The sequence below is a fragment of the Lasiosphaeria miniovina genome, assembly GCF_030549165.1.
Source record: "Lasiosphaeria miniovina strain SMH2392-1A chromosome Unknown B0T26scaffold_3, whole genome shotgun sequence".
Lineage (NCBI taxonomy): Eukaryota > Fungi > Ascomycota > Sordariomycetes > Sordariales > Lasiosphaeriaceae > Lasiosphaeria > Lasiosphaeria miniovina.
The window spans coordinates 6,725,514-6,750,948 of NW_026848222.1; the positions used below are offsets into that span (position 1 = coordinate 6,725,514).

Sequence of the window (25,435 nt, forward strand, 5' to 3'; positions counted from 1 at the left end):
ATGAGGTTCAAGACGTCGGATGAGAGTCCTAGTGGGCTAGAGTACGCGATCAATCATGTCTTTCTGCCGCCTCGCCTCCCGCAAACAGACGATGCCAGTCTCGAAAATGAACTCTTCTTGGCAAAGTCGCTTTACAAATCTTTGCTCGGATTCAGAAAGCTAGAGCCAGCCTCATCGGAGGCCTTGAACCCGGCTCTCGACATGGTGGGGCACTTTTCCAAAGCAGAGCATATCACGCCCCCTATAATAAGGGCTATGATCTGTGGCCTGAGTAATGGAGGTAAGCACCCGAGCCGCACGCACCCTAGAGTCTCGGGACAACATGGCTGACCTAGCTTTCTTGCCCATAGATCACATCGTGTTTTATCTCCGCGCCCAAAACGCCGCCCTCTTCGTCACAAGGAAGGCAGAGGACATCCTCTTTGAGGCGTTCGAGCTGCTGCCACCGAATAGCAGGGTCATGTCTTGTAGGGGCTCCCTACTTCGAGAGTTTCCGGAATGTGCCGCTCTGGTGAAACTCCACGTGGTCAGCAGCGAGGCTTTCTTGTCAGTCTTCATCGAAGTCATGACGAAATTGGAGCTCGACATAGCGCCCAACGCACAGCCAAAGGCCAAAAAGGGAGGAGTGGAACACGCAGAGGAGCGAGATACCATGTCTCCATTTCTTGTCACTGGCATGGTGATGGATGTCTTGGCTGGGCTGGGCTGCCGTGTCCAACCCAGTCGATATATCAAGCGAAGCCGGGAGCAGGTCGACTGGTCGAACGCTCGTCTACCTTTTCATCGGTCCCCTGTTTGGCTTCTCCTTCGGGTGTCCCTCCGCCTAGCCTTGGAGCATGGTCAAATCCTCTCAAATGAATGGTCATCCCCGGGAGTCCTGTACAAAGCTCTTCTTGCGTTCCATCATTGCCGACTGTTGCAAGACGCCACTCGGCGCGGATTCGGAAGCGAAGTGCTCTATTGTATGGGTGCCAAGGTAGCACGTCGAGTTTTAAAACTTGATCCGCCCTGCCAAAGCCCCTGGCTCCGAGAAGCAATGACCGCGGTCGAGGCAGCCAGGCTCGTGCTGCAAGGGAGATGGGAAAAGGTTCAGGAAAGCGACAACACACAATTGCCCCTCGAGCGCTTGTCTTCTCTCTCGCTAGATGACGATTGCCAGCTTCGTTTGCGCAATCTTCGAAACTACATGTCCTGGATGGACTCGAGAGCCCCTGCCCGGCGAGCTAAGGTTGGGCCTGGCGACCCAACCGCATTCCACACCCTGCCGCCGATGACTCTACCTACTACTCAGTCTCTCGCATCCCGGAGCCATGGCGTTCAAAACTTTGAGCTCCTAGAGTTTGAGGACTGGGTGGACTGTAACTTGGGGCCTTGGTTGGAACGCTGCAAGGACCCTCTCTTCAGTCAGACCAGCTTTGGACACATGCAAGCGGAAGCCCAAGTCGATCAGCTCAATGATCTGATCTTCGCCTACTACAAGAGAGCAAGCAAGTCCTACCAAGATATTCCCGAGGCCTTGTCGGTGATGTTTCTGACCATCATGGAGTTGTGGGTCGCACTCGACGATATCGCAGGACGCGCCGTCAAGTTGCTTTTGAACTACGACCCGGGGCTAACCCCCGATCTGCTCCAGCCACTGCTTCTAAGCACGAAGCGGCAGATGCAACGTCTCCAAGCGGTTGAGCAATACCTCGTGTGCCGGCAGCAGAGAGCAGGTGGAAGCTACCCTTCGGCCTTCTCCAACTTTGGCGATCCCTATTCCCTGGCAGTTCGATATGTCCACAGTTCGTGCTCACACCAAGCTTTACTCGAGGAAATCACGGCGAAGGCCGAACGAGACAAGGCGGCCAAGATTCGCGAGTATGAGGCAATGCGAAACCTCTACGACAGCTACGTCCGAGAGCGTAATAGGATGGATCACAACGACAACAGGGATCGATGGGGAGACATGACTCATCAGCCCAACTCTTGCAGTCGCTGCCTGTTGGACGACCAGATCAAGTCAATGCGGATCAGCGTTTTTGAGTGGCCACTTCCAGCGGATGACAACCACGCCATGGCCACCGTCTTCGAGATCGATGTCGACAAGACTGTCTGGCTCTGGCGCAGTGCGACCATGGAGCTGCTCACAAAAGTCTTCAGGGGAGAGGCGGTCAAGAGAACGAGCACGAAACTATGGTGGGCGGGCTCCCATTCTGGTCTCCAACGGTTTGTGCGCCGCAGGAGTCGCCTTCATCCAGCTAGTTATGTCAAGCGGACCAACGAGTCGCACTACCGCGATCAGCATATCAGCCAGGCTACGCGGCAGAACGTTTGTGTTGAGCATGTTACTTCATACAGTTACTATGATGAAAATCTCTCCACCAAGCCGGAGACTGCAGCGTGGGCATCTGGCTCGAGAGTGCCACCCGATTGCTCCTATGCGCGACCTGGGTTGTTCGAGGACTGGGTCCGCTCCACAAGACACACCTCCAACGAAGTCATCGCAGCACAATGGAGCTGTCCCGGGGATATGTCGCTCGAAGAGTTTCGGGCCGTCGGAAATCTTCGATCCGGTGCTGGATTGCAGTGGGCGAATATTCTCTGCCAGTTGGTCATACCAGCAATCGATTTCAACAAGGAACTCTGCCATGACCTCATCATGCAAGCTTGTCTTGAGGCCGGCGCTCCAGGAGCCACTAGACATGTCCTCCGGATGGCACATGCCGATGCAGGATGTGAACGATACGCCGGAAAGGCCACCAAGGCTCTGCGGGAAGCGCTCCTTCGAGTCCAAGACAGCTGGCAGAATGAGACTACCCTCTGCCTCATCGCACGCTTGAGTGCACGCTTATTCTCTCTTTCGCCCTCCAAGGGGGTCTCAGATGAAATCCTTGAGCTCTTGGCCGCCATTCGAAAAGTCTCCATTGGCTGGGTCCGGGAGCTCGTCCGGAAGCTTGACGAGAACGTCTCGGTTTCTCACCGAGATTCGTTGTCGCGACGAATCTTGATGTCGTCTCTCATTTGCGCCATCACTTTTGACGTTGGGGCAGAGCCTCTGCACTCGGTCCTCAATTCTGGGGACAATCTCTCGATATATACGGAGGTCGCCGCTTCCGTCCACGATCACCTCCCTGGAGACGGAGTTCCATCCGAGAGAATCCCCCGGTGTTTGTTTGATCGATGGCAGAGAATCTCCCACTTGTCCTACACAACTGTCACGGAGGAGGTTGTGAGCCGGGGGAACGGCGGGCTTGACACGACCATGAAGATCTTTTGGAGCGAGTACGCACCGTCCCGCTCTGGATGGCAGGTTGATGAGCTGCCTAGAGGACATGTCCTGGTCTCCAATACCGACACGCCGGATGGTCCAATGACAGTCTCATTCAACCTGCTCAAAGGGCTCGTGCTGGTGAACGGCCACCCCCTTGCTCGGCTCCCAGAGTCCTACCAGACTCATCCGACGTTTATTCAACTCTTCGGCAGACAGATTCTGGACGTCATGCCCTCTGCCATTCCCGAGATGCAGTTCTCAGCACGCCGGGATCAGATGGGATGGGGTGTTCATTTCGCCATGACCGACGGAAAGCTGGTCATACGAGCCATCTCGAGGGACATCTCACCCCTTGGCAACGCATCGCCGACGATGTGGGAGTACATACCCTGCGAATACCTGAAAGAAGACCTACCGGCTACATTCGTGAAGAGATATTCGCATTGGATGAATCTGTCCAACCAGGTTATTCAGTTCCGCCCGGTGCAGCAACCATGGATGTCCGTGCCTGACAGTTGGGCCTTGTCTTCAGGAATTCTGAGCAAAGGAGTATGTCGTGTGATTGATCCATACAGTAACACTGCGGAACAGATCCTGAAGATCATGGAGCCTTTGGAATCCAAATACAACATCGACTGCATCTTCAACTCAAATGTTGACTCTCTGGAAGTGGAGCTCCCGAGGTTCTCGCTCTCTTTCACCCTGGCTAGAGAAGACTCGGTCCTCAAATCCAAGAATTATCCGGGCATGTGCGTCAAAAAGTCGCAGGGCATTGGGACCTTGATCGGTCTCAAAAGCAAATTGGTTCTCGGGCCGGCAGAACCTTCCTCGACGCGGCCAAAGACTGTCTTGATTCCCCAGGGCGGGTTCTCCCCAAGAATCGCTGGTGACCACGTGGAGGTTTTGGCGCACCCGAGTTCAAAGAATCGTATTCGGCATCACATCTTCGAGGCAAATACAACCCTCGGTCTCCTTTCAGACAGTGGTGCGCTTTCAAGCAAGCTCCTGATCTGTTATCTGCATGCCTTGACATCGCATTGTCTCCCCGATCCCTTGACCCGTAGGACCGGCACAGAGGAGGCCTTGAGACTCTTGGGCTCCGCAGCGCTGCGTTCATTTCAGCATCTGGACGCAAAATCCGCCGACTATCTTCAAGCCATAGCGGATCTCTCGCCACAAAGAGCCTACTACCCGGACCACCTGCAAGTCATGGAAACCGTGCAGTGGAACAGCAGCCTCCTGTCACTATCTCAACACGATGCGTTCTGGCAGATGGCTCAAGCGATCCACGACCACTTCAAATCCTTTTGCGAAATCTTCCCTGACGTTACCAAGGAAGCTGTTGCTCCAAGACTTCGGGGTGAGTCGTCTGGGCTGCTTGTGGAGCGGGCTAGACTCCGAAACGCAGCCTTTCGCGTATCTGAGTTCGGGGCAGAAGTCGGCCGTGGAAGCTGCAACGATAACCAGCAAAATCTCTCTGAGTACGACCATTGGTATCACAGCAAAGATGGGCGACACCTGGGACCCTCAAAAGAATGCAATCGCGCTAGCCTTGTCGCGCGATGCCTTGACGCTGGGGTCCAGCGCTCTTTGTTTAGTCCGCAGGGCTCGATACAAGATATCATCCGCCAGGTGACAGGCGAGAGTTTCAGCGGAACGACAAAGGCCAGCCTACAAGTCAATCTCGAGAATCTCCGGCCACCGTTGGAGTCCATTGGGGAATTTTGGTGCAACCTGCACACCTCTCTTGCCGCGGAGAAGAACAAGTACCGAATCATGTTCTTTTTGGCCTTTCTGCTATATGCGACAGGCGCCAAGTGGGAGATCGTTCAGGTGCTGATGGTTTTGAGCATGCCAGAGCCTAGTACCTCCGTCTGCCCACCAGCAGAGCCGTCCTTCAACCTTGCCATCACCCGAGCGACATTCAAGGGCGATGCGACCAAAGTTGTAAGTCGGCTGGCTCACAGGAGGGAAGAGTGCCCAGAATGGCGGCTTCCCCGGAATCACGGGGAAAAGAATCGGGCATACATCACACGTCGTCACAATCTGTGGTATCCCGAGTCAGAGAGATTGAAGTCCCGATTTGTCGACGACTTGAATACCCAGCTGAATGGCGCATGGATCCTCCAAACCCCGGCTGGTGAGCCTTATGGATCCTATATGGACGTCGCCAGCATCATGCAGTTCGTTCAAGATCTTGCGAGAACAGCCAAGCGGTCCCACGACTTTTTCAGCTATCTTAACGATGTGGCGGCCATCTTGCGACAAACGGATTTGATGCCAGCACAAGACCGAACAAAGATATCAGAGACACGGCCTCTTCCTACCGATAAGCTTCCGGATTTGAGCAAGCGCTTCATCAGTGCGAGCTCCTTGTTTTCGTGTCCAGCACCCAGCTTCGGCCGTCCCAAGCTGGCGCACTGTGTAGCCCAGCATTCCGCAGAGTCTCCGGGGAAGGCGATGCAGGACCAAGCGAGACCCGTATCTTCCCTCCTCGAGCGCCTGTGGAAAAAGGCCTCACAAAACCATCAGAGAGCTTACATACAGGAGCTGCGTGGTAGCGCTGAAAGCATTGGCGTCTCTTCCGCCGTGTCGGCAGGAACGGTATCACGAGTTGATCCCAGTCCCACCGCTCAAACCGCGAAGGAGCTTGCAAACAAGATCGCAGCCGCCATCGACAAGGCGTTGACGGGTGGTTCCGTGGCACGAGAATTCTGTCTCGCTGCGGGAATGTATCCTCGTCTCTCGCCTGTGTTCACTCTCGGGCGGCTGGCGAGGGCGCACTGGGGCAGCCTTTCGAGGGAATGGCAACGTTGCTTGGTCAACTACGCCCTCAGCTTGGTTTACCTCCAGCGTGCTAAGCGCCTTGCGAGTTTTATTGGTAACCCTAATCGCAAGCGTGAGCTTCAGCGCGAACTGGCGAATTTGGGAAGCCACGACGAGTTCGACCCACTCAACCACCCGGAGGGCCTTCTCCTAGAGCTTGAGCAGGGCATCCTTATCCGCCCGGTTCAGCAAAAGATTGCAGCAACCATGACGACGCCCCCTGGCGGCAAAGGTGCCGTCATGCAGCTGAACATGGGCGAAGGCAAGTCCTCGGTCATCGTGCCTTTGGTTGCCTCAGCACTGGCGGACGGCAGTCGTGTCGTTCGGGCCGTGGTGGCCAAACCGCAATCTAAACAGATGATGCATACCTTGATCGCTAAATTGGGCGGTCTTATTAACCGACGGGTCTTCTATCTTCCGTTCTCGAGATCTATCCGACTGTCTCCCGATCAAGTAGAGAGTGTCCGAGCCATGATCCAGGCCTGCCAACAAGAAGGAGGCGTGTTGCTTGTGCAGCCTGAACACCTGCTGTCATTCAAGCTGATGGGAATTGAGAAGATTTGGCATGAGGCGCAGCAAAATCCGACCATGGGCGGCGACATCCTCCAGCTCTACCAAGAATTCGAGGCAGTGTCAAGAGACATTGTCGACGAGAGTGACGAGAACTTTAGCGTGAAGTTTGAACTTATTTACACCATGGGATCGCAGCAACCCGTCGAAATGAGCCCGGAACGATGGATCTTGATTGAAGCAGTGATGGAGCTTTTACGTGACGTCGTGAAGCGCTTAGCTCGGTCAAAATCAGGAGGCGGTGATCTTGAAGGACTTTTGTTCGAAGAACGGCAGGACAAATCGGGGGGCTTTCCTACAATCCGAGTCCTAGAGGATGCTGCAGGACAGAATCTCGTTGAGACCCTCGCCCACCAAATTTGTGCGCTTGGACTACCGGGTTTCCCAATTCACAACGTTACCGCCAGCGTGCGACGAGCAATCTTGGCTTACATGTTGAAGGAAAATCTTTCCCAAGACGAGATTTCGAGCGTCGAAAAGGCAGATAACGGCTTCTTTGGAGAGAACAAGACCAAACAGGGGCTGCTTCTTTTGCGGGGCCTTCTCGCAAAGGGCATCCTCTTGTTTGCTCTGGGACAGAAGCGGTACCGCGTCAACTATGGACTTGCTCCTGATCGACGTCCACCCACGATGCTCGCTGTCCCATTCCGAGCAAAGGACATGCCGTCCCCACGTTCCGAGTTCAGCCATCCAGATGTCGTTATCGTCTTAACTTGCCTGAGCTACTACTATCGCGGCCTTGCCGACGACGAGCTCTTCACCAGTCTCGAGCTTCTGAGCAAATCTGATCTCGCAGACCAAGAGTACGGGATCTGGGCCTCCGCTGCTCTGGCCCTTCCTCCCACGCTCCGCCATTTCTCTGGAGTCAATCTTAAGGACCAAGATCGGTGTAGGCAGTCTTTGTTTCCTGCTTTGCGATATGTGAAGCCGGCAGTCGACTTTTACCTGTCCAAGGTTGTCTTTGCCAAAGAGATGAAAGAGTTCCCCTCAAAGCTGTCGGCCTCAGGCTGGGATCTCGCGAAGCCAAAAACCCATCCCTTGACCGGCTTCAGTGGCACCATCGACTCGAAGCGGGTGCTCCCTCTTGCCGTCAAAGCTCTTGACCTGCCGGATCAAAGATACACCAATGCGGCTGTTCTGGATTGCCTTTTAAGGAATGAGAACGAGGTGCTAGAGTTGGGTGGGGGGCCGTCCCAGCTATCCGTCCTTGACACGCTTCTTGATGCCGTGACCAAAAAGGGGATGAGGGTCATCCTGGACGTTGGTGCTCAGATCATTGAGTGCAGCAACGCCCAACTGGCCAAACACTGGCTCGAGAGCGCCCCTGCCAGCGAAACAGATGCCGTCATTTACTTTGAAGACAACGACGACCTGTCCGTTCTCACTCGCGACGGCACCGTTGATGCCTTTCTAACGTCCCCTTTTACCTCCAACACAGAGCGCTGCCTGGTCTTCCTGGACCAAGCACACACACGAGGGACCGACCTCCGGCTCCCAGATCGGTATCGGGCCGCCGTCACGTTGGGGCCCGCCATCACCAAGGATACTCTTATCCAAGGTACGTTCTTCTTCCTGCCTCATGAGAGCCCTGTAGCCTCGACTGACACCATGGCAACAGCATGCATGAGAATGAGAAAGCTTGGTCACGGTCAGTCGGTCACGTTTTGCGTCTCACAAGAGATGCAGAAGCGAATCCGCACCACCTGTAGCGTGGATCCCAGTCACAGCATCGCCGTCGTCGACGTGCTTGAATGGGCCATCTCGGAAACGTGGGAGGAAGAGGTTCGCAGTATCCCTCTCTGGGAAAATCAAGGCATCCGACATCTGTATCAAGAAACAATTTGGGATCGCGTGGCCAGGCAGAAAAATTTCTCACAAAGAGATGCGCAAGACTACGCCGAGCCAGAAACCCGGACGCTGGAACACCGATACCGGCCCATTTCGGCCGCGATGCAGCCCCCCGGCCCTCCCACTCTCCTGGAAAAGCTCACGGCGGCCCTGGGTCCATCTGACATTGGGAAACAGCACCTCGGGTTTATTAAACAAAAAGCTGAAGGCTTCAAGCTGGTCTCGGCGGCCCAGTCTGCCAATTTTCAGGAGGAGCAAGAACGCGAGTTGGCTTTGGAGATCGAACAAGAGCGACAAATTGAGCGTCCGCCACAGATGGCTCCAGTACCACACGGTTTGCACGATGACGTGATCCATTTTGCATGCACGGGGGAGCTGAGGCTGGCGAGCGCGGCATTCATCCCTTCGTTCCAGGCCCTCGAGAAGAGCAGCGCCGTCCAATACTTCCCTCCCGGGGTATCCAACTTCCCTAGTGACCTGCTGATCACTATCGACTACGCGCGCACTGTCGACGAGCGGGGTCAAGGCTTTTGCTCGGACATGTACCAGCGGCCGGTCCAGTGGGTCCTCACCTCCAAGTCGCACATGGTGGTCATCAGCCAGTGGGAGGCCAACAAGCTCAAGCAGCTCGGGCCCTGGTCAGGCCCTGCCATGCTCCGCGCTTACCTGCCCCGACCGAGCCTCACCTTCCGCACACTCGAAGACCTCCAGATCTACACGGTCCCGGCGACGGCGAGCGACGAGGTCCGCCCCGAGCTGATCATGCAGCTCAACCTCTTTGCAGGACAACTCTATCTGCGAAGCTATCAGCACTACGTCGCGCTGTGCCGGTATTTGGGGCTTTCGTACACGGAGAACCGGGGTGACGAGGAGATCGCGGCAGATGGGTTCGTGAGAAGGAAGGAGGGGGAGTATGCGGGATGCAGGTTTGAGACGAGCCCGATTATGTTCTTGAACGTGCTGATTCAGAAGCTTCGGAGGGACCGCATGGGAATTGAGAAGACGCATATGGGAAAGATCTTGGCGGGCGAGATTCTAACGGAGAAGGATTTTCCTAAGGAGGAGGCTTGAGGGAGGACTATACTAGGGAATAGGAGGTTACTAGTTAAAAAATCGCCTATAGTTGACGGCGATCGAGTTGAGTGTAATCGTGAATTCTCTCGAGTAACGTAATTGCATAGCGAGTGGCCACATATAGCGAGTGGCCACTCTCCCCACCCCAATTGAGCTTTCGCACGACACACTAATACTATAAAAATGATTAATTAAAACTACCTAGAATCTAATCCCTTATCTATTTTCGTATCTGTTAAAGTGTGGCTGGTTACTACAGCTATAGGGCCCTGAAGTCCAGGGCACTGTAGCGGTGGTACAGAGGTTACAGGCAAAAGTTTTCACAGTGGGTCGGGTACTGGCAAGGGTCACGGTCAGGGACCCACTGTCCCCTCCGATGTACCAACGCGTCGCGCACGGCTGTCAATCCAGAAAACCATCACCACCTTTGCAATGGCTTCGGATCCCCCCTCTACGCCACCCTGCCAGCATTTCAAGAATCCTGATATTTCCCGCGATGAGCGGCTTCAAGTTCAAACTCTCCGCAATATTGGCTTGACGTACGAGCAAATAGTTACGCAGCTTGGGTTGACCTACAACCAAGTTAGATATGCTTCCAGTGCTCCAAATGTTACACCAAAGAAACGCTCTGGTCGACCTGGCCTTCTCAATTCCGATCAGATTGAAGATCTGATCACCTTTATTACCTCCTCGAAAGCCTCTCGCCGAATGCCTTACTCGAAGATTCCTCTTGCCCTTGGCTGGAGCTGTTCAGAGTACGCCATCCGCTACGCCCTTCGTAACGCTGGCTTCAAACGCTATGTTGCATACCGAAAGCCCCCGATTACCGAGAAGAACCGAAAAATCCGCCTCGACAACGGTCTCGATCGTGTACACTGGCCTCTCGAGCGATACTACGAAATCCTCTGGACCGACGAGACCTGGGTAACTACTGGTACCCATCGAAAGGTCTGGGTTACACGCCGTCAAAACGAGGCATACGACCCGACTTGCATCGTTGAGCGTGAACAACGGCCAAAGGTATGGATGTTCTGGGGTTCATATTCAGCAAAACATGGAAAAGGGCCTGCTCTTTTCTGGGAGAAGGACTGGGGATCGATCACTGGAGAGAAGTACTCGGAGAGAGTTATCCCTCTTGTTGATGCGTGGTTTCGGCTTCATGTTGGATTGGCTATTGTCAGATGGACAAGGGTTGCATGTGGAATAGAGCTCATCCCAGCTGAGCTCTGGTGTGGTCATCCGAGGTGAAAAGAGGCTCAGGGGAGCTGAAATGAAGTGGCCAGTTCAGCTGGTGTGGCTGCTTTTGCCACCACCATTGCCACCATTTACAACTATAATAGAGGCCCTCTGGCAGGACCAAAAAGAACAAGGAGGAGAGAGGAGTCAAGAAAGTTGAAGTGCTGAATCCAACACTTCATCCCGGCCAGGTATTTATGCAAGATAATGCCTCTCCTCATACTGCCCAGGTCACTCGCGAAGAGCTTACAGCTCGAGGGATTCCTGTTTACACCCATTCTCCCTATAGTCCTGATCTTAATCCGATCGAGAACGCATGGAACTGGATGAAGGATTACATTGCAGTCAACTACCCGGCAAAGATGTCATACGACCAACTGCGCGAAGCAGTAAATACTGCATGGGAAGCGGTCCCTGAGGAATTCCTTAGAGAGTGTGTAGATACAATGCCCGTACGGCAACAGGCTGTCATTGATGCCAATGGAATGTATATTCCTTTCTGAATTGACAGCTGCGCGCGACGCGTTGGTACATCGGAGGGGACAGTGGGTCCCTGAACGTGACCCTTGCCAGTACCCGACCCACTGTGAAAACTTTTGCCTGTAACCTCCGTATGGTGTGTAAGGAAAAAAAGAAAGCTAGATTACAAGAGGTTAGAGCTATAACCCCTCCTGGCTGCATGTAAACAAGCCCCCTTTTTGTTCCGTGCCAAGTATCCCCTCGTCACTGTCACTTGTGATCAAAAGAGCAGCAGTTCCAAAGCGCAGTAAAAAAATCAGCATATTCTCTTCAGCAACTATATAGCTATGCAAATCAAATCTAACTAAAACTACTCTGGACTATTCAGCTAACCGAGCAATTCTCACCTCACATCGCAAACAGTAGAGACTGCAACAAAGGCTTCGAAACTAAAGCAACAAAGGCAACACTCCTCACTTGTCTCTCAAAACGACGCAGGCTACTTGACCGTCCTTCACCTCAATTACAAAGCTTCCTCCTCTTCCCCCTCCTCCTCTTTGCCCAGTTTAGCCACCGGTCCCCCCTTTACGCCACCCACCGCCTTCAGAAACTTCGAAAACACATCCTGCAGCTCGCGTGCCAGGTCAGACTCAGGACTGTGCTCATCAACAGGACGGTGAGGACGCTCAGAAGCAGAAAGGTAGTCGGTGGTCACGACTTCGTCGAAGCCGAGCTGGGCAACCTTGTCGTCGCGCAGGCGCAGGACCTTGGCGCGCAGCGCTGCCTGGCTGCTCGCCTCGTAGTACCCACCGTGGCTGTCGTGGACGAGGGTTATCGAATTGGTGACCCGCTTAGTGAAGTCCACGAGGTAGGTGATGCCCATGGACGACGGGTTGATGATCTCTCCGGGCGAGTACGTGCCCGCGGTGATGTAGTACTTGAACACGGGCTTGATGCTGTAGGTTGTCAATGGTGCCGCGAGGAAGGTCGCCATGGGCACGACTTTGCCATTCATATTCAGACCGCCAAGGCCGGTGAAGGTATTATCTTTTTTTTGTCGCGTATTAATTGGTATATATTTATTTGCGAAGGAGAGCAAGAGGTTGAGGAGTGTGTGTGTATGTGTGTGTGGGGGGGTGGGGGAAGGGAAAAAAGCTTACTGGGATCGGGAACCCCAAAGGTCGAATCAGTGTTGATCGTGTATGCACCAACAGGCGCGTCTGCAGCCGGGGCAGGATTCACGAAATGCACGCCCGGTTCAGTAGTCAAGAGCTCGGTCGTGCCGCGCGTTGTTTTGCCCGTATTGATGTCGACGGAGCCCAGGGTAACGGCATCGTAGTAGCTAGTAGCCACCTTAACACCGAATCGCAAGTTCTGCACCGAAGTGCCGCAGATGGCGTAAAACTGGCGCGTGATGGTAAAGGTAGTCGAGCTCGAGCCGCTGGGACTGGTTACGATGGTCGGTGACGCTATGAATACGCTGGAGAAGACGTCGAGGTTGGTACCAGTGACTACTGGAGCGGCGGCAAAGAGCAGGTAACTCTGCGCGGCGCCGGACTCATTGAGGATGGTGATTTCGTACGTGTTGGCCATCGTGGATGGTGTCGAGTGGCTGGGGTGTCGTGACTGAAGGATGTCAAAGAGTCAAGAAGAGGAAGGCGTTGGCAAAGTGTCTTTGTACGAGGAGCTGACGATGGTTGGGCTCGTTTGTTTGTGTCTGTTGAGTGAAGAGGTTGAGGTTGAAAACGTGCGAGATCTAGCCTCCTTATATTCTATAGTACTGAGAGCCCCGTAGGATTGAGAGCTGGCAGTTCTCGGTGCGACAAGTGTGATAGCACTCCCTCACTTTCCCGAGTTCACAGATAGGAGAGTGTTCGAATGTACAAGCCGTCAAGTCCCAGTCTACAACTAGAATCATGGAGGTTCCTCGAGCAGCGTTCGAAGACACTCCAATTCCCACACACATGGTGAATTTAAATGGACACTGGTGATGCTGCCGCTTAATGTGTGCGATGCGATGGATTTCGGGCGGTCTAGGCGTCGGAGGATGAGCTGAAGTTGGAACTGCGAGTTCAGCTTTTGGCAAGTTCAGCTCATGACGAGCTCGGGCGAATAACCCAATCCGTCAGGTTACCCCTCTTGAGTCAATAAAAGGGTCACACAAGTTGCGAGCAGTTGCATTGTCGGTGATGGCGATAGGAAATATTGACGCTCGTGATTGGAGGCTCGGTTGAGCGGCTCGTCTCGTTGGCGGGCGGCCGAGACCACTGCAGTCAGCCCCCGATTAGGTCTAGACTAGCATACATCATGCATTATAGTCGCCGTCCATCACTAGCGTAGGGCTGGCTGAACCTCCAGATCACCGGCGTAGAGCTGGCTGAGTCTCACCTCCCTCTATGAAAATTCCGGCCCATAGAGGCGCATTCTCGCGAGTCGGAGACCATAAAGAAGGGCTGCGGCTTTAAGGCGGCTGTAACGGTGTTGGCCGTTAACAATGGACAATAGGCCCTGTAACTTAGGGAGCCAGTCTATACTTATCCTCTCGCTAAGCGCCTCGACTGCCTTCGCCCTAGACCCCCGGGTAGCCCGATCTACGGCTCCGTTGCTAACGGTATTAATACCGACCCCGATAGCGCCGTCGACATCGACATCGACTAGCCAGGCTTCGGGCCTCAATTCTTCTATTCGCAGTTAACCCTCATAGTGGGAAGGCGTTAGCCTGGAGTAGGAAGACAATAGGGGCCAGGAAAACACCAGGGACAACGCCCCTACGGAGGCACAACGAACTGTGAATAGCCTCACAGTCCCCCGCCTGCTCGCGGCGACCGCGGCGGTAACCGGGGCAAGGAGCAGGGAGCCTACAGTCCGAGAAGACATCCTCAATGTAAAGGATAAAGGGCCAAGAATCTCAAGAATGGGCAAAGAGAAGAATAATCAAGCAATCTAGGCCACCAAATCCCTGCAACCATCCCTAGCACCAGATATTCGGCGTTTCCCCCCGCCCCTTTTCTTTTAGATTTCACATTATCCGCACCCCCCATATCTTCCACGTCATCCACCAACCGTTATTTCTCCGAGAGGAGGCCAAAGCTTCATAATGGCTGCTACTCTTTAGATCTCTGTCACCCGAATACAGGCCGGGACATACCATCCAGTCTACGGGCCATGCGTCAATACAACCGACTCGCTGGGCAACGAAGTTGTGCCCCCACCGGCTGGGTCCCTGACGATTTGGAGCCCGGCAATCGCCGATAACGTCCAAGGCTCGCTGGTGACGGGTGATGGGTTCTTCTTGCCCGTCACGATCCTTCTTCCTGATATTCGGTACCCATTGTGGCGCCTACCCCTCCGCGTGACCTTCGTCTTCAGCGGGACTATTGAAGGATACTGGAGGAGCAACAGAGGCACTGTCTACGGAAGTCTGCCGGGCGCCAACGGGCTTGTCCCGATGCTCCAATGCCCCGTTGCTGACTGCTGAACCAGGCTGGCCGCAGACTCTCATCGTGGAAAAATTTCGACTGGTGGCTGGAAGGCCGTTCGCAGACCCCAACGATCGTGACTACAAGTTCGCCGTCCCCCTTCATGCGGGCGGAGACTGGGCGTGGACGATTCGAGATGAATATGGTACATGCACTTTTGCTGTCATTGCAGGACCATGTGCTACTCAGGCCGCAAGGTTGGGTCTAGCCGTTGGTCGATAATGGTTGTATTTGCGTGCCTCTGTTCTGAAATACGGCTTACCCATACGTCGTGCTAGCGGAATATCCTGCCATCCCAGCGGTTCAGTTGACTCGGATGGAACTCAGCTTTGTGATCTCGCCTGCTCCAGGGGTTCTCTATCCCCCCAATGAGCAAGTGGATTCCAAAGTCGACTTTGGCAGCTCGTATCCCGTCCTTGTCCAACGATGGTCATTTCTCAAGATCACGGATCCAGACCTTGACCCGCGCCCCATCACCCCTCTCCAACCTGAGGTGTTCTACATCCGAAACCTAGTCGCCTAGGTCTAGGGGTACGGGAACTCGGCATGGGCAGTTTCTAGAATCACCTCACCTATAGTGGCACCTCACCTATAGTGGCAACGCCCACGACATGGGCCCCTTTGGTGGAGTATTTGCCTCGACACATGGGTCAACCTTCTCGATATTAAACACAGCTACGTGAACTGCTATGACCTTGCCGCCGTCTTGCAGCTGGGGTGTGCCGTGGTACTTGGCAAAACGGCAACGAGACCTTCGAGTCGCGGTGGACAGCACAGTATCCCTTCGGATACCTGAAGCCAGGTCAAATGTTTGGGGAGGGATTTATATCGAGACAGTGTAACAATCCCTTTTGGTACACGGAAGTATGCACCTGGCTGGTCCCCCCCCGGCTCTATCGGCCATAGACTGACACCCACATCCGGCATATTCTAGATCCAAGATGGAGCGGAGATCCCGACGTTGAAAGCCTCAACACCAGACGCACAAGACTTATCGCCCACCTACCCCTGGATCAAGGTCCGGTTTAACAGTCTAGGTGGCGGCAAAGATTATTATATGCTCAACAGCACGCACGGCCTTGTTGCCAATAACATAGCAGTCCCAGAACATGGGACCAAGCCGCGATTAAACTTCCTTGCAGCACAGAGATTCCCTTAGCCGAGCCGAGAGCAGCTTTGGAGGGCGACAGGGCCATCGGCGGCTGCGAGTCGGGTTTCCCCGCGCGGCCCGTCGGAGGCTCTGCTCCCTTTGTACAAGCGGCCGACGGCCTGGGAATCGCCAACTCGTACATTGTCCAGCTTGCTGAGGGCCACAGCCTCGCCTAGCACTGGGCAACCATTGACCAGGACCTGTCGGCGACGGCCAAGACATTCTATGCCTACAAAAACGACAACTCGTACTGGGTCCTCTTCCCAGACGGAGTCAACGTGCAGAACGTGATCACTCACACGTGCGGGCCGACGCGCGCGTTTTTTTTGTCGAGCAGGACCAGATAATCGAGTTAGAGCCCAAGGTAAGCGAGCGCAGGCTTGCAAACGTTCCTCCCGATGATGGACCGCCGCCGGTGTCGAGGGGTGGCAGCAGCCAGGGTAACCGCCAGTGTGGACGAGACAAGGCGCGTGGTTCGATTCCATAGCCATGGCCGGCTCCAAGCTCGGCCTTCCATCCCGGAGTCTGACAATAACACGAGCGGATGAGCTACCCGACCACTAGCGAAGGTGTTAATATTTACATATTGAACACGGGCATCCGGACGATGCACGACGCCTTTCTGGACCACGACACGGGCCTGTCGAGAGCGCGCAACATTAAGAACCTCAAGGATTCTGACAAGTCCCCTACCTCGAGGGGGGGGGGGGGTCCGAGACCATGGCTGACACGGATGGCCACGATACGCACGTTGCAGGCATCGCGGGCTTTCACAAATGGGGCCTAGCTCCCAAAGCTAGCTTCATCAGCCTCAAGGTCATGAGCGAGGGGGGGTCGTCGCATGGACTGCAAAAGGCCATCAACGATGTCATCGAGGAGCATACGCAAAACAGGGCTAGTAATGTCCCTGGCTTCGAGGGCTCCGTCATCAACATGTCTTTAGGCTTAGGCGACTCGCCCTCCATGAAGTGAAAATGCCGCGATGCTGAGAGAGTGCATTGTAGTGGTGACTGCGGCCGGAAACTACGGGACAAGGATGGAGAACGCAAAGAGACCCTCGCCATGTAACGCCGCGCATTTCGGCTCCGTCATGTATGTCGGCTCGGTCGATAACAGCTAACGGCGCTCGTCCTCATCCAGCTACGGCTATCTCGTTACCACGTTTGCGCCGGGCTAGGAAATCGCATCGGTCAGCAATTTTGACGACACCGAATATGAGACCATTAATAGTACCAGCATGGCAAGCCCCACCGTGGCGGGCATCGTCGCGGACTTCATCTCGAACGGGGGCGCCTCCTTTGACGAGGGCCGGGCCGTGTACGCGCGGTCGTGCCGCAACTCGACCCAGAAGGCCATCGTGGGTATCCCGTGGTGGTCCGGCAGCGACACGCCCAACTAGCTGCGACGACGGGGCTGAACTACCCGGAAAAGCTGCCGACGGACCCCTACAAGAACCCCTCTAAGTCGTACGCGCAGTCGGCCGCGGCCAACGCGGGCACGACGCGCTGCGATATGGATCTGATGCAGCTGTGGAGCTGCGGGGACGACGCTAACAACCTGTACGCCTACTCAATCAACATCACCGGCTGGGACGGCGCCGTGCTGTACAGCTACCTGCCGCCTACGCGGCAGACGGTCGGCCTGCCTATCAATGATGGGTCGCAGTGCAGATCGACGCGCCTGACCTGCCAAGCCGCTGCAGATCATCGCCGGGCACACAAACGACTACATCCAGTTCTAGTACGGCGACACCGGCTTCACCACCCACGATGCCACCGGCGACAACACGTGCCAGATGGAATAGGCGGCGGAACTGGTACAGGGAAGAAAGAAGATAGTGCGCGCGCGGGGTACTTAATTGGCCATGACGCTCTGCCAGGTACGGAACCTTGGGGGGGTAGGTAGGTAGCCAGGTACCTAATAATCGTCAATGGCTGTATCAAATAATTAGACGCACAAATCATTAGCCACGATAGCAAGCCCGGCTGCCACCGTTTTTTAACATCCATGTGATGTGCTGTGAGACAAGAGAGCTCGGGTTTGTCGACTTGCTTCGGCAAGTAGGCTAGCCTAGGGGGCCGGAAGTGATGTAAGGAAAAGGACACCCCAAACACCAACTGCGCGCACAGGGTGCGCGCCCACCACTTGTCACCAACTGGCTAGAACACTGCCAGCTGGCATACGCTACGCCGTGGCGCCACGACCGCAGACTGATGCCCGGGCCGAACCCCTGAGCAGGTATATAAACAATGGCCCTCGCCCATCTTCCTTTGCGAGGGCCAGGTTGAAGTCTTACACCAATACAAGTCATTGCTCCCCTACCTTCTTGCCTGCATTGTGACCACCTTGATCAGGCGTACCTACCTTCTCTTACAAGTGAGCCGATGCGGTAGTTGCTACTTCTACTTTTAGAATTTGCTCGGAGCTCGGACAGAATTAATTCTGCAAGGTGGGCACGACTGTCCTGTTACCCGCCCCTAATGCGAATAGTAATGTGCAATAGTGCGCAAGATTTTGTCATTCGCCCCCCGGCCCTCGTCGTCAGAGCACCACGTCTCTCGTCTCGTTATCATTGAAGAGTTTCTCGCTCCCGTACTGCTCGGCGAGTTTGCTTCAGACACCCGATATAGTTTCGTCTTGTGCTTCGAGCCCACTGTGCCAAGGTAGGCGCTGGGAGTGGGACCTGGCATCTTCCTAGTGTGTGATCGCTCCTGCTCATCTGGTGACCTTGCTGGGCACGTGTTGGGCTGTTTCCCCACCAAGGAGTTTTTGCCCACACAATTTTATTCTAAGCACCTTTCCATTGTCTACTGCCACCGGTTACGAAGCCTTCTTTCTCGTCTACTTCCACAACCGTTCTTTGCATTCCAGAGCGAGCATTACCCAGCTGATAGTCAATCCAGCGATTGGTTGGTGTTTTCCTAGTGCGTGCGTGAGGCGTAAGCGCGACCTCTAAAGCACCTTCGTAATCTAGCGATTACCGTACTGCACCCCTAGTTCATGGGCATATTCGACCAGCTGAACATTCCTCAATTTCGACGGCATTTCGATCGTCGAAATTACCCAGCTCTACCGACCTTATTCCGAATCACCGGCCCTACCGATCGCGAAAATCAATCCGAGTCTTCCTTGGCTGCGTACGGTAACCAATTCAGCCGACCGAAGCTCAACTACAACATTCCTAGGTCGGCAAAGCGAAGACATCACAAACTCCAACAAGATGGATTCTTCAAAGCTTCCGCGCCCTGAACTTGTCCTTCTGAAAGGAGAAATGGATCTACCTCTATGGGACAAGGCCCGTCAGTACCCGCCCAGTTGTCGGGCGGCCAGAAGCAGCGCATCGGAATGCCGACGGGCTCGGCAACTTCGCCCCATCCCCTGCGCCTGGACCGCCATTCCCGGCTCAGGGACCGAGGTCATTAAAGGCCGGTAGCCCCTGGGACGCCACGATGAGGCACAGGGACGTGACATGAAAACTGCGCCACTACTCAGTACTACCTCGCAAATGGTCTTCGCGGACAGGACCGTGAAAAGTGGCCTATGCTCCTCCTCAATCGCAAGACTCCAGACTTAAATTTTTTCACGTCAGTGACAATGACGACAGAATGGCCAGCCTCACCGCTTTTCCTCATCGTCACTAATCGTCCCTCCTTTCGGCTTGCCGATTGCTTGCGATCTTGGCGGCCTGACGTAATTCTAGGAGCACACAGCCCTGGTGCCATAGCAGAATTGCGAAGGCGGTATGACTGGATGGGACCCAGTTTTCTGCTGTCAAACCCCTTCTAATAATTCCACACCAGCACGTACCCGAGAATGAGGCCCGCGTGTCATGTTCTCACGGTCAGCATGTGAGCTTTTGGCGTGATTATCTGCTAAATTCCACGCTACGATGGTCAAAAATTGTGTCGCGTCTTGATAGCCATTGTGGAAACCAAACTAGGAGCCGTCTCGTTAGACAAAGGCCTAAGAAAGGTGTTATGCTGCGTCACATTCTCCCCAAGTTTGTACCGCCCCGATTAGAAACGTGCCATTCTAGCTTGGATCAACCAATTAATTTCAACCAACTTGATAGGAGCAGAGACCTCTGTTTACAGGAGTCTGTCTCAAGGCTCGGCAGAAGGAGAGAGTGGGAGGCACTCGGCTTCTTCACATATCAGCGGATTTGGCAGCCAGCCACAGGAGGTAAAGAACGGAGAGAAAGATAAAAAAAGAACAGGAAAGCAAAAGAGAATAAAAGAGAGACAAAAGGAAAACAATCGCGCCCCACATCACAAGTCCCCCAACCACGTTGGATACCTAATCTACTCGTCAGCCTCCTCTCTTCGTCGCTTCGATGCCTCCGCTTCATCCTCCGTCCCGACGACGTCCTGTGTTTGTTTTCGTTTGTCTTGTCCACGCAGCGCCGCGTTCGTCATGCCCATCTGCGGAAATCCCTTCTTTGGATCTGGGACGTGCATTAAACGGACGGGCGGCCGCTCGTCGGCGTATTTTCCCGTGGCCAGCAGCTTCCGGCTTTTGTCCCATTTGGACGCGGGCGGGCGCTCCCATGACAACGTCGTGCGGCCAGCTTCCATCTCCCGCATGGTGTGGCTGCGCCCGAGGTACCACCCCTCCATGCCGTCCTCGGGCGGGTCGGGTATCTCAAAGTGGCGCGGCGCTAGCGTGTAGTGGGCCAGCTTGGGGCTGTCGCGGCGCTTGCGCACCCAGGCCATGAGCTCGTTATAAAAGGTGTCGACGTCGTAGTCGAGCTCGACGCCGGCGTGCTTGACCCACTTGGGGCGGTCCATAATGGTATTCTCGTCGACATCGCTGAGGAGGTATCGCGAGTACTGGGGATCGCGGGTGATGAGGTAGTAGAGGAAGAACATGGTGCCCTTAACGTCGTTACACCTAGGTATCTCTCCGAGATAGACGGACTGGCCATGACGGACCGTACCAATCTGGGCGGAGAAGGCAAAGTCGCACAAGAGGATAGAGCCGGTAGTATCGGAGATGAATAGGTTACGGCCCGCGATATCCTGGTGGACGATTCCGTACTCGAAGTAGAGCTCATCGACGAGATCCATCAACTCGCGTAGCCAGCGTATCTTGAACGGGCGTGGGAGGCGATCCTTGAGCGTCAGTGTCGGTATGAAGGGCATAGTGAAGCCGACGACGCCCTGGCGCCAGAGATCTCTTCCAGGACGAGCGAATCGATGGCCATAATCCGTGGGTGAGGCGCCAGGCGCGCTAGAAGCTGGATCTCCTGCCAGACGGAGCCGCCGAGCACGTTGGGGTGGGGATTGAACTTGAACGCGGCCACCTTTTCCGGCTCCTCTCCATACACGACCTTATAGACAAATTCGGTTCGACCGATCACGGCGAGGTCGGACCGGAGCAGTGCAGGGAGCAGGGCGGGAAGCTGGTACTCGTATGTCGAAGGATAATAGGTACATTCGCCACCGCCCCATCGGGGATCGGAAATTGTCCGGAGGAGCTTGCCTGACAGGCTAAAGTCAATAGCTGTCACTTCCGGTGACAGATCGTCGACAATGGGACGTAGGATACGGGCGGTGCTCATATTAAGTCGGTCAAAGATTTCAGGGTCTTCCTCGTAATGCCTGTTCCAAGTTTCACAGTCGGAGCTGTACTCATTTGGGCGTCTGACATCAAAATAGCGGAACGAATCAGAGTCAAAGAAGACTTCGCTAGTAATACCCCCCATCTCGTCACGGTCGCTCTTATACCGCAACTCGCTACCGTCTCGGCCTCCGGGGTTTATATGGAAAAACCCGGACCATGGATCGTTCTCGTCCATGGTAACTGAATATCTTACCGGGAACCACGGAGAGTAGCTGGACATGAAAGAAAAGAGTAGCAGGAGAGTGCGTGCGGTGGAATAGTCCGTCGCCCAAGTTCTGTCACCGCCGTATCTACTGAGCTGCGCACCCACCTAATAAACACCCGATTTCTTTGTTCCTCAGCCCCACCCAACTCAACACCTTTTGCCGTCCATCCATCTGCTTTATCCCTTTCCATCGCCGTCAACAAAGATTGCAACAACTTCTTGTCTTTGTCGTAGAAACCTCCCACACTTCCCGTTCGCGGAAGCGTAGAATACAAAAAGATAGCTGTCAGAGGATCAGAGGGGGAAGCTATCAGAGTACAAAGGGGAGCTCCCAGAGGGATGGGGCCCAGAAGGATGGGCAGAGAGTTGTCAGTTTTAGAATGAGACGGGAGGGGGACAGCACATGCCCGCGCAAGGATGGGCAGAGAGCTGTCAGTTTTAGAATGAGATAGGGAGGGGGACAGCACATGCCCGCGCAACTCTTCATCCTCTACCGGGTACGATGCGTCAATTTTACTTGTGATATCACTTACGTCCGTCCTAGAAGAGAGTGAATTGGCGACTAGATGAAGCCCTCAAAATCATAAATATACCACGACTTGCTCCTCTGGTGTTATTCGACTGGCAAGCCCCTAGATATTTTCACTAACACTCTCAGCGCGCTTCATTCAGTACATCTACTTACACGCTTTCTCGGCAGCACCTTGAATCTAGAACAGACATATAGCAGCCTCGTCGGCAGCCTCGCTCTCCCTGTCGCCGCGATGGTCCAAGTCGTCACCATCGAGGACGTGAGAAGGGGCGCCTTCGGGTGGTTCTGGATGCGCCGCCAAAATGGCTGCCCGTGCGGACGCTACGCCTTTTACCACGAGTGCGGCCATTTGCCAACCAGCCCAATCCTTCACAAATGCGGCGGGACGTTATCCCAAGGCAGCGGCGGTATAATTCTCTGCTACCGCCCAGCCCCGCTCGTCAATGTGCACAACGTTGTCATCAGAGGACAGTGCAGCCACTGCAGAAACAACAACAACAACAACAACCACCGCTGGGGTCACTAAAACCAAATACTGCGTGCCGCGGCAACAAGGACCACTCCACCATCCGTTATTACATGCCGGAAGACGAGGTGTTTTTCTTTGTTGCCACTGTTTTAGAGGGGGGGGAAGGGGGGTGTGAGTCGGGGTTTCTTTGTTGTCGCTGTTTTAGAGAGGGGGGGGAGGGGGGTGAATCAGGGATTGTAAACACACTCACTGATCAGGGGACAGGGGTGCAGGTCAGGGATGAAATTAGCGGCCATTGCGTTTTGACGAACAAGTCTCTGCTCTAGGGCACTCTACTTTTCAAGAAAATATTCAATGTTTACACCCCACTTCTGAGCCTGCGGCTCCCTTCTGACCGTGCTTGTGTTGCTGTTTTAGCTGTTGTTTTGTGGTGTCTTTTTCACCGCCCCAGTCCGTACCGGACAGCGTAAGGCCCCTGAGGGATTGGCGGGAGAGCCAGGCTGCAGAATGGCTGACGAGGGTCTAGATTCGTGCGGTGGAAACCCTCGGGAAGGCCGAGCCTACACCTAGCCGTGAGGCCGTCCCGTTATTTGCCCTCTTTCGTTTAAGAGTGTGGTTAGTGGGTTGATGGTAATAGTAATTAAGTTTCGGACGGCAGCTTGTCTAAACTTAGACGCTTAGAGCCTTAACGAATTCTTGGAACGTACGATTAAAGAGATATTGATACTTTCCCTCATACCCTAAGCCTAGCTATTCTAAAGCTAAGGAAGAGAAAGGAATCTATTGTGGGGTCCGCGCAGGGCGCAGAGAAATAGGTAGTGGTGCTCAGTGCGCACAGGCTACACCCTAAGCACAATGCAGCCAATAGAATCAATCCTGTCACATGAGCCCTGTGGCGACCGTGACACTCTAGATGAGTATATCAGGGGGCGATCACCATCGACGAGCGATACTTCCAGCGGCAGAGAGAAAAGCGCCAGGACAACAAGAGCGGGAAAGGTAACCGCTACAACAAGCCTAACGACAAAAAGAAGAGGCACACTCCAAGCACCTCTGATGCCTGATTGAGCGAGGGAGCGCCAAGACAAGGTCATATGACCGGCACGTGTAATTTAAGTACATAGGTACATAGGGAAGCGGGGCTTACCCTGACGCGGTTAGACCGCGTCTGCCCCACCAAAGGACCACATTAAGGTCCTCGGCAGGGCAGTGCTCCCGAGCTTCCTCCCTCGATCATCAATTTACCTACCTTTTCACGAATAGCCTACCGCATTCCGTGATCTAGGTGACGATCACCCTTCAACCTCGTACGGCACTCACCCAGGACCAATGGATGAGAGCGTCGGCGCACTCTCTCAGGCACAGCCCAGGAACCAGGGCCAGGGACAGCGGCCACCACGCGACAAGAAGAACGACACTTGCAACAACTGTAGCAAGATAGGCCACTGGGCTAGAGATTGCCGACAGCCCAAGAAACAGGGACAAGGAAGACCTCCGAACGACAAGAGGGCACGCTTCAACGATTCCCAGGCCATTGGAATGGTACTGGAGGACGTCGACGATTCTCAGACCATTGGAATGGTGCTGGAAGATATCGACGAGGAAGAGAGTCCACCGGACTACGGAACCGCGGCACTTGCCTACGAACTTGCGGAAGCCTGGGGACTGGAAGTCCCGCAGATCCCGGAGTTGCCCGAAGGAAGGAGCGACCGCGAAGCCGGACCCGAAGCCAGACCGGAAGACGAACCGTGTAAGGAAAGAGCACCCCAAACGCCTGGCCCGGCCCAGGCGCCACCAGCTGGCCCCAAACACCCGGCCCAGGCACCCGCCAGATTGAGCCACCTAACTGTGTATATAAATAGTGGCCCTCGCCCACCTTTGCGAGGGCCAGGTTGAAGTCTTTTACCAATGCCAGTCATTGCTCGCCCTCTTGTTCCCTCCATCGTGACCACCTTGATCAGGCGTACCTGCCTTCTCTTACAAACCGGAAGACGAACCGGAAAACGAAGAGGGCCCTGACCATTGGCTCTTCAGCTCAGCCGCCGAAGAAAGACTAGCCTGCATCACCGGGGAGCTTGGTATCTCCAGCTCTTCCAGGCGGGGGTTCATGGTGACTCGACGTCAACAATGTCTGTCCGCGTCTGCGGATTGTCGTTCCTGCTGCTGAGTAGCAGTGTTGATAGGTGCGTACGACTGGTGTCACGAATCCCTATTCGTACTGGTTTGAAGGCGGGGCAGGGGCGGCGGGACCCGCCCCGGCCAATCCCGTCGATGAAGAGCAGATGGACCCACAGTTGCTCTGTCGTGTGGAGAACAGAGCGATGTGCTCTGTGTCCCCACAATGAGAGCAACAGAGTAACGCCCTAATTGGCCCACCTTAGATATATACGACGGCCGTAGCCACGGTCTTAGGTAGGTCTTGCTTGGTTCTTCAAGCAAGCAATACACATTCACTGCACTCATACACTTTGAGTGGCATTCCGATTTGACTGTATTACCCGTGCGATAGGAGCTTGCCCTTTGTTCTATCTTCATAGTTACCAACCCCAGCATCCTGTGGAGCCCGTGCTCCCTTACAGACAGACGACCCTAACAGTCGAGTGGTTTGTAATAACTGCCTGTATAGACGGGACATTCTGGGATTGCCTCGAATGATCTCGGGGATCGGCTGTAGTTCAGGAATCGATCTGGGGTTGCTTCAGTCGGCCTTAA

At 54.6% G+C, this 25,435-nt stretch overlaps 6 protein-coding genes across 6 annotated transcripts; 3 read left to right on the plus strand and 3 right to left on the minus strand.

Annotated features, from left to right (window-relative positions):
* On the plus strand, nucleotides 1-9,737 carry B0T26DRAFT_811927 (uncharacterized protein; the record flags this gene model as incomplete). Its single annotated transcript, XM_060447294.1, has 9 exons — nucleotides 1-280; nucleotides 351-1,128; nucleotides 1,160-1,228; nucleotides 1,489-2,208; nucleotides 2,245-2,311; nucleotides 2,621-3,211; nucleotides 3,251-4,690; nucleotides 4,721-8,036; nucleotides 8,268-9,737. The coding sequence occupies 9 exons, from the start codon at nucleotides 1-3 to the stop codon at nucleotides 9,566-9,568; spliced, it is 8,562 nt and encodes a 2,853-aa protein (XP_060299537.1). The 3' UTR covers nucleotides 9,569-9,737.
* A 2,331-nt stretch (nucleotides 9,738-12,068) lies between these two features.
* B0T26DRAFT_622758 (uncharacterized protein) lies at nucleotides 12,069-12,859 on the minus strand (the record flags this gene model as incomplete). Its single annotated transcript, XM_060436103.1, has 2 exons — nucleotides 12,069-12,313; nucleotides 12,427-12,859. Coding segments are annotated over 2 exons (678 nt in total), but the record flags the coding sequence as incomplete, so codon positions are not given.
* Nucleotides 12,860-13,182: 323 nt separating this feature from the next.
* On the plus strand, nucleotides 13,183-17,072 carry B0T26DRAFT_750877 (uncharacterized protein; the record flags this gene model as incomplete). Its single annotated transcript, XM_060445291.1, has 8 exons — nucleotides 13,183-13,233; nucleotides 14,403-14,685; nucleotides 14,750-14,890; nucleotides 15,893-16,038; nucleotides 16,093-16,182; nucleotides 16,437-16,579; nucleotides 16,696-16,863; nucleotides 17,036-17,072. The coding sequence occupies 8 exons, from the start codon at nucleotides 13,183-13,185 to the stop codon at nucleotides 17,070-17,072; spliced, it is 1,059 nt and encodes a 352-aa protein (XP_060299539.1).
* Nucleotides 17,073-17,983: 911 nt separating this feature from the next.
* On the minus strand, nucleotides 17,984-18,206 carry B0T26DRAFT_706983 (uncharacterized protein; the record flags this gene model as incomplete). The annotated part of the gene is made up of 1 exon (XM_060441836.1): nucleotides 17,984-18,206. A coding segment is annotated over one exon (223 nt), but the record flags the coding sequence as incomplete, so codon positions are not given.
* A 1,800-nt stretch (nucleotides 18,207-20,006) lies between these two features.
* B0T26DRAFT_706984 (uncharacterized protein) lies at nucleotides 20,007-21,236 on the minus strand. The gene has a single exon (XM_060441837.1). The coding sequence runs from the start codon at nucleotides 21,034-21,036 to the stop codon at nucleotides 20,197-20,199; it is 840 nt and encodes a 279-aa protein (XP_060299541.1). The 5' UTR covers nucleotides 21,037-21,236; the 3' UTR covers nucleotides 20,007-20,196.
* Nucleotides 21,237-22,189: 953 nt separating this feature from the next.
* Nucleotides 22,190-22,780, plus strand: B0T26DRAFT_675170 (uncharacterized protein; the record flags this gene model as incomplete). The annotated part of the gene is made up of 2 exons (XM_060439794.1): nucleotides 22,190-22,219; nucleotides 22,442-22,780. 2 exons carry the CDS (start codon nucleotides 22,190-22,192, stop codon nucleotides 22,778-22,780), a joined length of 369 nt encoding a protein of 122 aa, XP_060299542.1.
* Nucleotides 22,781-25,435: the final 2,655 nt, after the last annotated feature.

Excerpts from the sequence above, each read along its gene's own strand:
- B0T26DRAFT_706984 (XM_060441837.1), bottom strand. The coding sequence starts at position 21,036 with ATGCCCTTCATACCGACACTGACGCTCAAGGATCGCCTCCCACGCCCG.